Genomic DNA, 16,009 nt, shown 5'->3' with positions numbered 1-16,009 from the left:
CATGTTTTTGATTAATAAAAGCTCTACATTTGCTTTTTGAGTAGTGCGTGACCTTGGGGTGGCAACACATATTTTTTCAATTATTTCAATGGGTCTTTCTCCATTCTGATTTAGATCAAAACACTTGAGTGAACTTTTGGAATCTTGTAAATATAATGTTTATTAGTGATGTTCCGTGTTTCCTATGGGACCCTATAATCTTTGGCTACATTAAATCTTTGCCTATTCCTCTTTGATATAGAAGATACTGTTGCACAAACAACATTCTGATTTAGGCCTCCACCAGCACTGGTATCAGGCTGTATTAGCCAGCTACGTTTGCTCTGACTCAGTACTTTTATTAGCTAGTTAGCTAGCGATTAGCATTCGTGGATAACACGGTTTAGCTTAACTTGCTAAGAAAATACAACTAGCTGTTTGCTGATGTAAGAAACACAAACTAATATTGTAATTATAGAATGCTTGTGAATTGAAATTGAAAACAACATCGTTGTCATCAACATGTGCTGCATTGACCATGCAGACTGAACGAAAGTGTCTCGTGGTCAAGCAACAACAAATGCGCTCCTTGAGTGAAGGGCTGGGACTAGGTCTGTGTGGAAGCGGAGTGGAGAGAGAGCAGAGAGGGACGACTCAGGTAGCGGAGTAAACTATACAAATGGACGTTACACACTGCGTATCACATTTAACAAACCAAACAGTCAAATACCGTTATAGGAGGTAAAGTAAAAACCCAAATTGATCCGTGCATCAATACCGGTATATAGTAAAATACGGTATACCGCCCTGTGTGTGTGTGTGTGTGTGTGTGTGTGTGTGTGTGTGTGTGTGTGTGTGTGTGTGTGTGTGTGTGTGTGTGTGTGTGTGTGTGTGTGTGTGTGTGTGTGTGCGCGTGCGTGCGTGCGTGCGTGCATGCTTGTGTGTGTGTTACAAAAGCCTTATCGTTATCCGCTGTTGTCTTCCAGCCACCAGACTCAGACTACCTGCTGGGACCATCCAAAGATGACAGAGCTCTACCAGTCTCTTGGTATGAAACAGACAGACACCAGTCATATAATCACAGAACATTCACTTTCACTCAAATTTGACACCACACAGTAACTGCAAAGCTTTCTCTCATGTGGTCTTTCACACAGTGTCTTGCTGTCTCGCTTACACACACACACACACACACACACACTGACTGTAACGTCCATATTTATGTATGGGTCACCGTTGCGGTGGTCAGTGTGACTGTTCTTTAATGATCAGATGGATCAGTAATAAGCTGTGGAACAGTTCCTAAAGGCCAACGCTCAACAGATAGGACTCAAGCTCCTCTGAGAGAGGTCTCACATAACCCAATTACCAGCCATTTCCAGCCCTCCCTGTGACTATATAGAAATTACACTACGGCACGTCTTTTCAACAGGTTTCCAGTTTGACATCATAATTTCATGTCAGACCACTGTTATCCTTTCTGTATGATTGATTCCATCCCTCTTTCCTCTCTCTCTTTCTTTCTATCTTTCTCTCTCACCTTTTAGCTGACCTGAACAACGTGAGATTTTCCGCTTACAGAACAGCCATGAAGATCCGTAGGCTACAGAAAGCACTGTGCTGTAAGTTCCACCCCCCCCCCACACACACACACACACACACACACACACACACACACACACCCACACACACACACACTGACACAAACACATGCATGTTTGTGTGTGTGCGTGCAACCAGGTATGCGATTGAGTTTGTGTGTACCTGTATGTGTAACATCCTTTTGTTTAGTTGAGATTCCATCTGTGCCGCTGTGTGTTCCTCCCAAAAGGGAATAAATTGTCTTCCACAATAACCAGCTGGCCATAGCTATCTTTGTGTTAGTTATTCCCTGTTATTCACTGGCTGCTGACGGTGTGTGGATAGAAATGGTGACCTCTTCCTCTGGGTATTGCTGTACCTTGCTGCTGGGACTGAGCCAGGCTCTCTGTCATTATTACCCAGGGGTTATTTAAGCAATAACTCTGGGGGGGGGGGGGTGGTATATGGCCAATATACCATGGCTAAGTTATTACGCACGGCGTAACGCGGAGTGCCCGGATACAGCCCTTAGCCGTGGTTTATTGGCTGTATACCATAAACCCCTGCGGTGCCTCATTCCTATTATAAACTGGTTACCAACGTAATTGGAACAGTAAAAACAAATGTTTTGTCATACCTGTGGTATACCACGGCTGTCAGCATTCAGGGATTGAACCACCCAGTTTATGCTGTTATTTAGAGAGCTCCAAACTTTACTGCTTCACTTTCTTCTTTCTCTGTCTGCTTTCTGTCGTACTTCTGGGGTAGAGGGTGGAGTGGGTTTGTCGTGCTGAGAGTAGGGGGCAGTGTGCGTGTGTGGTTTTATGAGTTAGTGTGGGTGTTAATGAGTTTATATGATTCAGGCGTTTTGGGTTTGTCATATTGTATTGCATTATCTTGTGATGATGAGACGAGAGCTCCTAGTACGTCTGAGTGATTTGGACTGAGGGCGTTCAGATTCAATTTCACCCATTAGATTACAAGTCAAAGCCTGAAGTCCAAAGCACAGACACAGATCTGTATTTATTAGTTATTACTCTGGCTTAATGCCCTGGAACAGAGTGAGGGAGGGAGGAAGGAGAGTGAGAGAGAGGGAGGAGAGAGAAAGAGATCAAGAGGAAACAAGTCTGTATATTTTCCTCAAACTCCTTCCCGTTCGTGTTTTGTTTTTCCTCCTTGATCCCCCACTGTCAGATGTATGTCTGTGTGTATCTCCTACACACTCGCACAGCAGGGTTGCCCTTAAACGGCTAATTAGTTTAACTCTGAGTCGTGTCTCCAGTATCTGTAACATAAATGGGTTGGCCTGCTGCCCTGGTGTCACACCCCCGTCTACTCTACAGACACCTCATATCCTGTCTGTGGCCGTGTTGTCATTACAACCATCTGTAATTTGCTGTGGCAATTTCCACTGCTCCACTGCTTCATCATTTTAGAATGTTCTTTGTTGCCATTGAGTGGTCTCAGTAAACAACTTTGAAAAGTCTAACAGTCTCTTTCCCCTCCCTCCCTCCCTCCCTCCCTCCCTCCCTCCCAACCTCCAGTGGATCTGTTGGATCTGAATGTGGCCCAGAGCACCTTCGAGCAGCACAAGCTTACCCAGAATGCCCAGCTGCTGACAGTGCCAGAAGTGATTAACTGTCTGACCTCCATCTATGATGGGCTGGAGCAGCAGCACAAGGACCTGGTCAATGTTCCGCTGTGTGTCGATATGTGTCTCAACTGGCTGCTCAATGTATACGACACGTACGTGGACACACACACACACACACACACACACCTTGTAGAAGTCATATTCTCTCCTAAAAAAAATGTCCACTGTGTGTGTGTTCCCTCTATAGTGGACGCAGTGGGAAGATCCGTGTCCTGTCCATGAAGATAGGATTGCTCTCGCTCTCCAAGGGCCATCTGGAGGAGAAATACAAATGCAAGTACCAACCATCCCACAAAAATCCTTTCACACACATAGCATTCACAGAAACACTCAAACACACAGACACACACAGACAGACACACACACACACACACACACACACACACACACACACACACACACACACACACTGAAGTGAAAAAATAATAAAACTTGATCAAACTCTGATAGACTTAAATCACACTTTGACACACACCCACACACTCTGAGGTGAATTGAGAACAGCCCCAGTGGGAGCGTTGTAGCGTAGTCCGTGCCAGCGTATCCCATAATGCCCTCTGCCAGGCTGTAATCCCAGCTCAGTTACCCAGGGTGCCGATCGGACCGTGTCAGAGGACGCCAGTGAATGGACCATCTAATTGGATGAGAGACCTCCCACTTGTTTTGTATTTGATTTATTTATTTATTTAGTTTCATTGCAGGGGGATTAGGGATGTGGCTAGGGCTGCTGGGGGAGTATGCTTTGTCCTTTCAGAATAACGTGCATTCTGTCCTCAATTTGCTCTCTTGCTTTTGTGTCCTTGTTTTCTCCTCCTCGATCTCTCTATCTCTCTCTGTTCTCCCCTTCTATCTCTTCCCACTCTTCCTTTCCTCTCTCTCTCTCTCTCTGTCCTCTCCCTCCATAGTTTCCTTCTCTACCCCTCCTGTGACGTGGAGTCTGTCCCTGAGCCTATTCGTTCCACTGGCAATTTCTATTAGTCTCAAAAAGAGATCAAGCACGGTTGGGCGAGTCCCTCTCGTTTAGAGTCACATTGGTGTCAGGCCCAGACACCCATCCACAGCAACTCACTAAATCACAAGTAGCACAGTCCACCACCGCAACATAGAACCCAACTACATAGCGATTTGGCTCTCAACTCGATACCTTGTGTATTATGCATATCACTTATAATTGTAGGGCAGGACGTTTGAGTCAGAGTAGAAATGTTAAGAAAGTCTGGGGCTCATGTGATTTTGGAGTTTCATGACAACGATGTCCTAGTAGTGGCTATGAAGGCTTATGAAGCTGATACGCATTGCTGCTCATGGTTGAAGAAGTATGGCCGGCTTATACTCTAGGGATGTGCACTATCGAAGAACTGCCATCGCTACTCAAGGAAACATGAAGACCTGGTCAAAATCACACACACACACACACACACACACACACACATATGATAGAGTAGAGTATCGAAGAACAGCCCTAGTTACTTAACTTAATGCAAGCTGACATCAAGGCTGGTTTGTGCACATGCAGACACTCGCATGCACACCCACGCACATGCACGGTATCATAGAATCGCCATTACCACTCTACTTAAGGAGATCTGACATCAAGGCAGGGTCTCACACAGAGATCAAAGACAACACCAGGCAGATAGGCAAGCCACATCCCTCCATCCTTTTATTGCCCCCCCGCTCTCTATCGCCTTTCTCACTCTCCACTGTATTTCTCTCGCTCTCTCGGTCTATACTGCATCCCTGTCTTTTCTCACTCTCTATATCTCTCTTTCATCTCTCTCTCCCGCCAACTCTCTCTATATCTCTCTCTCATCTCTCTCTCTATATATATATCTCTATATCTCTCTCTCATCATCTCTATATCTCTCTCTCATCTCTCTCTCCCGCCAAGTCTCTCTATATCTCTCATCTCTCTCTCTCTCCCGCCAACTCTCTCTCTCTCGCTCTCTCATCTCTCTCACTCTTTCTATATCTCTCTCTCTCCCGCCAGCTATCTCTATCTCTCTCTCACTCTCTCTCATCTCTCTCTCTCTCCCGCCAACTCTCTCTCTCTCGCTCTCTCCTCTCTCGCTCTCTCTCATCTCTCTCTCTCTCCCGCCAACTCTATCTCTCTCTCGCTCTCTCTCATCTCTCTCTCTCTCCCGCCAACTCTCTCTCTCTCTCGCTCTCTCATCTCTCTCACTCTTTCTATATCTCTCTCCCACCAGCTATCTCTATCTCTCTCTCGCTCTCTCTCCCGCCAACTCTCTCTCTCTCTCTCATCTCTCTCTCTCTATATCTCTCTCTCTCCCGCCAGCTCTCTATATCTCTCTCTTGCTCTCTCATCTCTCTCTCTATATCTCTCTCTCTCTCCCGCCAACTCTCTCTATATCTCTCTCTCGCTCTCTCTCATCTCTCTCTCTGTCCCGCCAACTCTCTCTATATCTCTCTCCCGCCAACTCTCTCTATATCTCTCTCATCTCTCTCTCTCCCGCCATCTCTGTCTCTCCCGCCAACTCTCTCTAATCTCTCTCTCTCTCCCGTCAACTCTCTCATCTCTCTCTCTCCCGTCAACTCTCTCATCTCTCTCTCTCCCGTCAACTCTCTCATCTCTCTCTCCCGTCAACTCTCTCATCTCTCTCTCTCCCGTCAACTCTCTCATCTCTCTCTCTCTCCCGCCAACTCTCTCATCTCTCTCTCTCCCGCCAACTCTCTCTCATCTCTCTCTCTCCCGCCAACTCTCTCTCATCTCTCTCTCTCCCGCCAACTCTCTCTCATCTCTCTCTCCCGCCAACTCTCTCTATATCTCTCTCTGTCTCTCTCTCTCTCTATATCTCTCTCATCTCTCTCTCTCCCGCCAACTCTCTCTCTCTCTCATATCCATTCAATTCAAAGGGGTGTATTGACATGGGAAACATATGTTTACATTGCCAAAGCAAATGGAATAGGCAATAAACAAAAGGGAAATAAGCAATGGGAAATATTAGTAAACATGACAAAAGTTTACTAATAGATATTTATAGATAGTTCAAATGTTATATTATTGGCTATGTACAGTGTTGTAACAATGTTCAAGTAGTTAGCTGCAGCCAGCGACTGGAACGAGCTGCAACAAACACTCAAACTGGACAGTTTTATCTCAATCTCTTCATTCAAAGCCTCAATCATGGACATTCTTATTGACAGTTGTGGCTGCTTTGTGTGATGTATTGTTGTCTCTACCTTCTTGCCGTTTATGCTGTTGTCTGTGCCCAATAAGTATTATACCATGTTTTGTGCTGCTACCATGTTGTGTTGCTACCAGGCTGTGTTGCTACTACAGTATGTTGTCATGTTATGTTCCTACCATGCTGTGTTGCTACTACAGTATGTTGTTGTCATGTTGTGTTGCTACCATGTTGTGTTGCTACTACAGTATGTTGTTGTCATGTTGTGCTGCTACCATGCTGTGTTGCTACTACAGTATGTTGTTGTCATGTTGTGTTGTGTTGTGTTGCTACCATGCTGTGTTGCTACTACAGTATGTTGTTGTCATGTTGTGTTCCTACCATGCTGTGTTGCTACTACAGTATGTTGTTGTCATGTTGTGCTGCTACCATGCTGTGTTGCTACTACAGTATGTTGTTGTCATGTTGTGTTGTGTTGTGTTGCTACCATGCTGTGTTGCTACTACAGTATGTTGTTGTCATGTTGTGTTCCTACCATGCTGTGTTGCTACTACAGTATGTTGTTGTCATGTTGTCTTGCTACTACAGTATGTTTGATTTGATGTTGTTGTCATATTGTGTTGCTACCATGCTGTGTTACTACTAGAGTATGTTGTTGTTGTGTTGCTACCATGTTGTGTTGCTACTACAGTATGTTGTTGTCATGTTGTGTTCCTACCATGCTGTGTTGCTACTACAGTATGTTGTTGTCATGTTGTGTTCCTACCATGCTGTGTTGCTACTACAGTATGTTGTTGTCATGTTGTCACAGTATGTTTGATTTGATGTTGTTGTCATATTGTGTTGCTACCATGCTGTGTTACTACTACAGTATGTTGTTGTCATGTTGTGTTGCTACCATGCTGTGTTGCTACTACAGTATGTTGTTGTCATTTTGTGTTGCTACCATGCTGTGTTGCAACTACAGTATGTTGACATGTTGCATTACTACCATGCTGTGTTGCTACTACAGTATGTTGTCATGTTGTGGTGCTACCATGCTGTGTTACTACTACAGTATATTATTGTGATGTTGTGTTGCTACCGTGCTGTGTTGCTATTACAGTATGTTGTTGTCATGTTGTGTTCCTACCATGTTGTGTTGCTACTACAGTATGTTGTTGTCATGTTGTGTAGCTACCATGTTGTGTTGCTACTACAGTATGTTGTTGTCATGTTGTGTTCCTACCATGCTGTGTTGCTACTACAGTATGTTGTTGTCATGTTGTCTTGCTACTACAGTATGTTGTTGTCATATTGTGTTGCTACCATGCTGTGTTACTACTACAGTATGTTGTCATGTTGTGTTCCTACCATGCTGTCTTGCTACTACAGTATGTTGTGTTGTGTTGCTACCATGCTGTGTTGCTACTACAGTATGTTGTCATGTTGTGTTCCTACCATGCTGTGTTGCTACTACAGTATGCTGTTGTCATGTTGCGTTGCTACCATGCTGTGTTGCTACTACAGTATGTTGTCATGTTGTGTTGCTACCATGCTGTGTTACTACTACAGTATGTTATTGTCATGTTGTGTTTCCACCATGTTGTGTTGCTACTACAGTATGTTGTCATGTTGTGTAGCTACCATGCTGTGTTGCTACTACAGTATGTTGTCATGTTGTGCTTCTACCATGCTGTGTTGCTACTACAGTATGTTGTTGTCATGTTGTGTTGCTACCATGCTGTGTTGCTACTACAGTATGTTGTTGTCATGTTGTGTTACTACTACAGTATGTTGTTGTTGTTGTGCTTCTAACATGTTGTGTTGCTACTACAGTATGTTGTCATGTTGTGTTGCTACCATGTTGTCTTGCTACTACAGTATTTTGTTGTCATGTTGTGTTGCTACCATGCTGTGTTGCTACTACAGTATGTTGTTGTCATGTTGTGTTGCTGCCATGCTGTGTTGCTACTACAGTATGTTGTTGTCATGTTGTGCTGCTACCATGTTGTGTTGCTACTACAGTATATTGTTGTCATGTTGTGCTGCTACCATGTTGTGTTGCAACTACAGTATGTTGTTGTCATGTTGTGTTGCTACCATGTTGTGTTGCTACTACAGTATGTTGTTGTCATGTTGTGCTTCTACCATGTTGTGTTGCAAATACAGTATGTTGTTGTCATGTTGTGTTGCTACTACAGTATGTTGTTGTCATGTTGTGCTTCTACCATGTTGTGTTGCTACTAGAGTATGTTTTCATGTTGTGCTGCTACCATGTTGTGTTGCTACTACAGTATGTTGTTGTCATGTTGTGCTTCTACCATGTTGTGTTGCTACTAGAGTATGTTGTTGTTATGTTGTGTTGCTACCATGTTGTGTTGCTACTACAGTATGTTGTTGTCATGTTGTGCTTCTACCATGTTGTGTTGCTACTAGAGTATGTTGTCATGTTGTGCTGCTACCATGTTGTGTTGCTACTACAGTATGTTGTTGTCATGTTGTGCTTCTACCATGTTGTGTTGCTACTAGAGTATGTTGTTGTTATGTTGTGTTGCTACCATGTTGTGTTGCTACTACAGTATGTTGTTGTCATGTTGTGCTTCTACCATGTTGTGTTGCTACTAGAGTATGTTGTTGTTGTGTTGCTACCATGCTGTGTTGCTACTACAGTATGTTGTTGTCATGTTGTGTTCCTACCATGTTGTGTTGCTACTACAGTATGTTGTTGTTATGTTGTGCTTCTACCATGTTGTGTTGCTACTAGAGTATGTTGTTGTCATGTTGTGTTGCTACCATGTTGTGTTGTTACTACAGTATGTTGTTGTCATGTTGTGTTGCTACCATGTTGTGTTGCTACTACAGTATGTTGTTGTTATGTTGTGCTTCTACCATGTTGTGTTGCTACTAGAGTATGTTGTTGTCATGTTGTGTTGCTACTACAGTATATTGTTGTTATGTTGTGTTGCTACTACAGTATGTTGTTGTTATGTTGTGCTTCTACCATGTTGTGTTGCTACTAGAGTATGTTGTTGTCATGTTGTGTTGCTACCATGTTGTGTTGCTACTACAGTATATTGTTGTCATGTTGTGTTGCTACTACAGTATGTGTTTGTCATGTTGTGCTGCTACCATGTTGTGTTGCAACTACAGTATGTTGTCGTCATGTTGTGTTGCTACCATGTTGTGTTGCTACTACAGTATGTTGTTGTCATGTTGTGCTTCTACCATGTTGTGTTGCAACTACAGTATGTTGTTGTCATGTTGTGTTGCTACTACAGTATGTTGTTGTCATGTTGTGCTTCTACCATGTTGTGTTGCTACTACAGTATGTTGTTGTCATGTTGTGCTTCTACCATGTTGTGTTGCTACTAGAGTATGTTGTTGTTATGTTGTGTTGCTACCATGTTGTGTTGCTACTACAGTATGTTGTTGTTATGTTGTGCTTCTACCATGTTGTGTTGCTACTAGAGTATGTTGTTGTCATGTTGTGTTGCTACCATGTTGTGTTGCTACTACAGTATGTTGTTGTCATGTTGTGCTTCTACCATGTTGTGTTGCTACTAGAGTATGTTGTTGTTATGTTGTGTTGCTACCATGCTGTGTTGCTACTACAGTATGTTGTTGTCATGTTGTGCTTCTACCATGTTGTGTTGCTACTAGAGTATGTTGTTGTTATGTTGTGTTGCTACCATGCTGTGTTGCTACTACAGTATGTTGTTGTTATGTTGTGCTTCTACCATGTTGTGTTGCTACTAGAGTATGTTGTTGTCATGTTGTGTTGCTACTACAGTATATTGTTGTTATGTTGTGTTGCTACTACAGTATGTTGTTGTTATGTTGTGCTTCTACCATGTTGTGTTGCTACTAGAGTATGTTGTTGTCATGTTGTGTTGCTACCATGTTGTGTTGCTACTACAGTATGTTGTTGTTATGTTGTGCTTCTACCATGTTGTGTTGCTACTAGAGTATGTTGTTGTCATGTTGTGTTGCTACCATGTTGTGTTGCTACTACAGTATATTGTTGTCATGTTGTGTTGCTACTACAGTATGTTGTTGTCATGTTGTGCTGCTACCATGTTGTGTTGCAACTACAGTATGTTGTGGTCATGTTGTGTTGCTACCATGTTATGTTGCTACTACAGTATGTTGTTGTCATGTTGTGCTTCTACCATGTTGTGTTGCAACTACAGTATGTTGTTGTCATGTTGTGCTGCTACCACGTTGTGTTGCTACTACAGTATATTGTTGTCATGTTGTGCTGCTACCATGTTGTGTTGCAACTACAGTATGTTGTTGTCATGTTGTGTTGCTACTACAGTATGTTGTTGTCATGTTGTGCTTCTACCATGTTGTGTTGCTACTAGAGTATGTTGTCATGTTGTGCTGCTACCATGTTGTGTTGCTACTACAGTATGTTGTTGTCATGTTGTGCTTCTACCATGTTGTGTTGCTACTAGAGTATGTTGTTGTTATGTTGTGTTGCTACCATGTTGTGTTGCTACTACAGTATGTTGTTGTTATGTTGTGCTTCTACCATGTTGTGTTGCTACTAGAGTATGTTGTTGTCATGTTGTGTTGCTACCATGTTGTGTTGCTACTACAGTATGTTGTTGTCATGTTGTGCTTCTACCATGTTGTGTTGCTACTAGAGTATGTTGTTGTTATGTTGTGTTGCTACCATGCTGTGTTGCTACTACAGTATGTTGTTGTCATGTTGTGTTCCTACCATGTTGTGTTGCTACTACAGTATGTTGTTGTTATGTTGTGCTTCTACCATGTTGTGTTGCTACTAGAGTATGTTGTTATCATGTTGTGTTGCTACCATGTTGTGTTGTTACTACAGTATGTTGTTGTCATGTTGTGTTGCTACCATGTTGTGTTGCTACTACAGTATGTTGTTGTTATGTTGTGCTTCTACCATGTTGTGTTGCTACTAGAGTATGTTGTTGTCATGTTGTGTTGCTACTACAGTATATTGTTGTTATGTTGTGTTGCTACTACAGTATGTTGTTGTTATGTTGTGCTTCTACCATGTTGTGTTGCTACTAGAGTATGTTGTTGTCATGTTGTGTTGCTACTACAGTATATTGTTGTCATGTTGTGTTGCTACTACAGTATGTTGTTGTCATGTTGTGCTGCTACCATGTTGTGTTGCAACTACAGTATGTTGTTGTCATGTTGTGTTGCTACCATGTTGTGTTGCTACTACAGTATGTTGTTGTCATGTTGTGCTTCTACCATGTTGTGTTGCAAATACAGTATGTTGTTGTCATGTTGTGTTGCTACTACAGTATGTTGTTGTCATGTTGTGCTTCTACCATGTTGTGTTGCTACTAGAGTATGTTGTCATGTTGTGCTGCTACCATGTTGTGTTGCTACTACAGTATGTTGTTGTCATGTTGTGCTTCTACCATGTTGTGTTGCTACTAGAGTATGTTGTTGTTATGTTGTGTTGCTACCATGTTGTGTTGCTACTACAGTATGTTGTTGTTATGTTGTGCTTCTACCATGTTGTGTTGCTACTAGAGTATGTTGTTGTCATGTTGTGTTGCTACCATGTTGTGTTGCTACTACAGTATGTTGTTGTCATGTTGTGCTTCTACCATGTTGTGTTGCTACTAGAGTATGTTGTTGTTATGTTGTGTTGCTACCATGCTGTGTTGCTACTACAGTATGTTGTTGTCATGTTGTGTTCCTACCATGTTGTGTTGCTACTACAGTATGTTGTTGTTATGTTGTGCTTCTACCATATTGTGTTGCTACTAGAGTATGTTGTTGTCATATTGTGTTGCTACCATGTTGTGTTGTTACTACAGTATGTTGTTGTCATGTTGTGTTGCTACCATGTTGTGTTGCTACTACAGTATGTTGTTGTTATGTTGTGCTTCTACCATGTTGTGTTGCTACTAGAGTATGTTGTTGTCATGTTGTGTTGCTACTACAGTATATTGTTGTTATGTTGTGTTGCTACTACAGTATGTTGTCGTCATGTTGTGTTGCTACCATGTTGTGTTGCTACTACAGTATGTTGTTGTCATGTTGTGCTTCTACCATGTTGTGTTGCAACTACAGTATGTTGTTGTCATGTTGTGTTGCTACTACAGTATGTTGTTGTCATGTTGTGCTTCTACCATGTTGTGTTGCTACTACAGTATGTTGTTGTCATGTTGTGCTTCTACCATGTTGTGTTGCTACTAGAGTATGTTGTTGTTATGTTGTGTTGCTACCATGTTGTGTTGCTACTACAGTATGTTGTGCTTCTACCATGTTGTGTTGCTACTAGAGTATGTTGTTGTCATGTTGTGTTGCTACCATGTTGTGTTGCTACTACAGTATGTTGTTGTCATGTTGTGCTTCACCATGTTGTGTTGCTACTAGAGTATGTTGTTGTTATGTTGTGTTGCTACCATGCTGTGTTGCTACTACAGTATGTTGTTGTCATGTTGTGCTTCTACCATGTTGTGTTGCTACTAGAGTATGTTGTTGTTATGTTGTGTTGCTACCATGCTGTGTTGCTACTACAGTATGTTGTTGTTATGTTGTGCTTCTACCATGTTGTGTTGCTACTAGAGTATGTTGTTGTCATGTTGTGTTGCTACTACAGTATATTGTTGTTATGTTGTGTTGCTACTACAGTATGTTGTTGTTATGTTGTGCTTCTACCATGTTGTGTTGCTACTAGAGTATGTTGTGTTGCTACCATGTTGTGTTGCTACTACAGTATGTTGTTGTTATGTTGTGCTTCTACCATGTTGTGTTGCTACTAGAGTATGTTGTTGTCATGTTGTGTTGCTACCATGTTGTGTTGCTACTACAGTATATTGTTGTCATGTTGTGTTGCTACTACAGTATGTTGTTGTCATGTTGTGCTGCTACCATGTTGTGTTGCAACTACAGTATGTTGTGGTCATGTTGTGTTGCTACCATGTTCTGTTGCTACTACAGTATGTTGTTGTCATGTTGTGCTTCTACCATGTTGTGTTGCAACTACAGTATGTTGTTGTCATGTTGTGCTGCTACCATGTTGTGTTGCTACTACAGTATATTGTTGTCATGTTGTGCTGCTACCATGTTGTGTTGCAACTACAGTATGTTGTTGTCATGTTGTGTTGCTACTACAGTATGTGGTTGTCATGTTGTGCTTCTACCATGTTGTGTTGCTACTAGAGTATGTTGTCATGTTGTGCTGCTACCATGTTGTGTTGCTACTACAGTATGTTGTTGTCATGTTGTGCTTCTACCATGTTGTGTTGCTACTAGAGTATGTTGTTGTTATGTTGTGTTGCTACCATGTTGTGTTGCTACTACAGTATGTTGTTGTTATGTTGTGCTTCTACCATGTTGTGTTGCTACTAGAGTATGTTGTTGTCATGTTGTGTTGCTACCATGTTGTGTTGCTACTACAGTATGTTGTTGTCATGTTGTGCTTCTACCATGTTGTGTTGCTACTAGAGTATGTTGTTGTTATGTTGTGTTGCTACCATGCTGTGTTGCTACTACAGTATGTTGTTGTCATGTTGTGTTCCTACCATGTTGTGTTGCTACTACAGTATGTTGTTGTTATGTTGTGCTTCTACCATGTTGTGTTGCTACTAGAGTATGTTGTTGTCATGTTGTGTTGCTACCATGTTGTGTTGTTACTACAGTATGTTGTTGTCATGTTGTGTTGCTACCATGTTGTGTTGCTACTACAGTATGTTGTTGTTATGTTGTGCTTCTACCATGTTGTGTTGCTACTAGAGTATGTTGTTGTCATGTTGTGTTGCTACTACAGTATATTGTTGTTATGTTGTGTTGCTACTACAGTATGTTGTTGTTATGTTGTGCTTCTACCATGTTGTGTTGCTACTAGAGTATGTTGTTGTCATGTTGTGTTGCTACTACAGTATATTGTTGTCATGTTGTGTTGCTACTACAGTATGTTGTTGTCATGTTGTGCTGCTACCATGTTGTGTTGCAACTACAGTATGTTGTTGTCATGTTGTGTTGCTACCATGTTGTGTTGCTACTACAGTATGTTGTTGTCATGTTGTGCTTCTACCATGTTGTGTTGCAAATACAGTATGTTGTTGTCATGTTGTGTTGCTACTACAGTATGTTGTTGTCATGTTGTGCTTCTACCATGTTGTGTTGCTACTAGAGTATGTTGTCATGTTGTGCTGCTACCATGTTGTGTTGCTACTACAGTATGTTGTTGTCATGTTGTGCTTCTACCATGTTGTGTTGCTACTAGAGTATGTTGTTGTTATGTTGTGTTGCTACCATGTTGTGTTGCTACTACAGTATGTTGTTGTTATGTTGTGCTTCTACCATGTTGTGTTGCTACTAGAGTATGTTGTTGTCATGTTGTGTTGCTACCATGTTGTGTTGCTACTACAGTATGTTGTTGTCATGTTGTGCTTCTACCATGTTGTGTTGCTACTAGAGTATGTTGTTGTTATGTTGTGCTGCTACCATGCTGTGTTGCTACTACAGTATGTTGTTGTCATGTTGTGTTCCTACCATGTTGTGTTGCTACTACAGTATGTTGTTGTTATGTTGTGCTTCTACCATATTGTGTTGCTACTAGAGTATGTTGTTGTCATGTTGTGTTGCTACCATGTTGTGTTGCTACTACAGTATGTTGTTGTTATGTTGTGCTTCTACCATGTTGTGTTGCTACTAGAGTATGTTGTTGTCATGTTGTGTTGCTACTACAGTATATTGTTGTTATGTTGTGTTGCTACTACAGTATGTTGTTGTTATGTTGTGCTTCTACCATGTTGTGTTGCTACTAGAGTATGTTGTTGTCATGTTGTGTTGCTACTACAGTATATTGTTGTCATGTTGTGTTGCTACTACAGTATGTTGTTGTCATGTTGTGCTGCTACCATGTTGTGTTGCAACTACAGTATGTTGTTGTCATGTTGTGTTGCTACCATGTTGTGTTGCTACTACAGTATGTTGTTGTCATGTTGTGCTTCTACCATGTTGTGTTGCAAATACAGTATGTTGTTGTCATGTTGTGTTGCTACTACAGTATGTTGTTGTCATGTTGTGCTTCTACCATGTTGTGTTGCTACTAGAGTATGTTGTTGTTATGTTGTGTTGCTACCATGTTGTGTTGCTACTACAGTATGTTGTTGTTATGTTGTGCTTCTACCATGTTGTGTTGCTACTAGAGTATGTTGTTGTCATGTTGTGTTGCTACCATGTTGTGTTGCTACTACAGTATGTTGTTGTCATGTTGTGCTTCTACCATGTTGTGTTGCTACTAGAGTATGTTGTTGTTATGTTGTGTTGCTACCATGCTGTGTTGCTACTACAGTATGTTGTTGTCATGTTGTGTTCCTACCATGTTGTGTTGCTACTACAGTATGTTGTTGTTATGTTGTGCTTCTACCATATTGTGTTGCTACTAGAGTATGTTGTTGTCATATTGTGTTGCTACCATGTTGTGTTGTTACTACAGTATGTTGTTGTCATGTTGTGTTGCTACCATGTTGTGTTGCTACTACAGTATGTTGTTGTTATGTTGTGCTTCTACCATGTTGTGTTGCTACTAGAGTATGTTGTTGTCATGTTGTGTTGCTACTACAGTATATTGTTGTTATGTTGTGTTGCTACTACAGTATGTTGTTGTTATGTTGTGCTTCTACCATGTTGTGTTGCTACTAGAGTATGTTGT

General features: G+C 41.7%; 1 protein-coding gene across 6 annotated transcripts in view; it reads left to right on the top strand.

The window, feature by feature from the left end:
• Window positions 1–16,009, top strand: part of utrn (utrophin) — a 407,872-nt gene that overhangs the window by 320,797 nt on the left and 71,066 nt on the right. For all 6 annotated transcript variants that reach the window (XM_065026301.1, XM_065026305.1, XM_065026302.1 and 3 more), the window contains 4 exons: window positions 966–1,027; window positions 1,527–1,601; window positions 3,105–3,306; window positions 3,402–3,487. In XM_065026301.1, coding sequence (XP_064882373.1) covers window positions 966–1,027; window positions 1,527–1,601; window positions 3,105–3,306; window positions 3,402–3,487 — 425 coding nt within the window. The remainder of the gene's footprint in view (window positions 1–965; window positions 1,028–1,526; window positions 1,602–3,104; window positions 3,307–3,401; window positions 3,488–16,009) is intronic.

This window comes from Oncorhynchus nerka, linkage group LG13, assembly GCF_034236695.1.
Source record: "Oncorhynchus nerka isolate Pitt River linkage group LG13, Oner_Uvic_2.0, whole genome shotgun sequence".
Taxonomy (NCBI): Eukaryota; Metazoa; Chordata; class Actinopteri; order Salmoniformes; family Salmonidae; genus Oncorhynchus; species Oncorhynchus nerka.
This window is presented reverse-complemented; position numbering and strand designations above follow the sequence as displayed.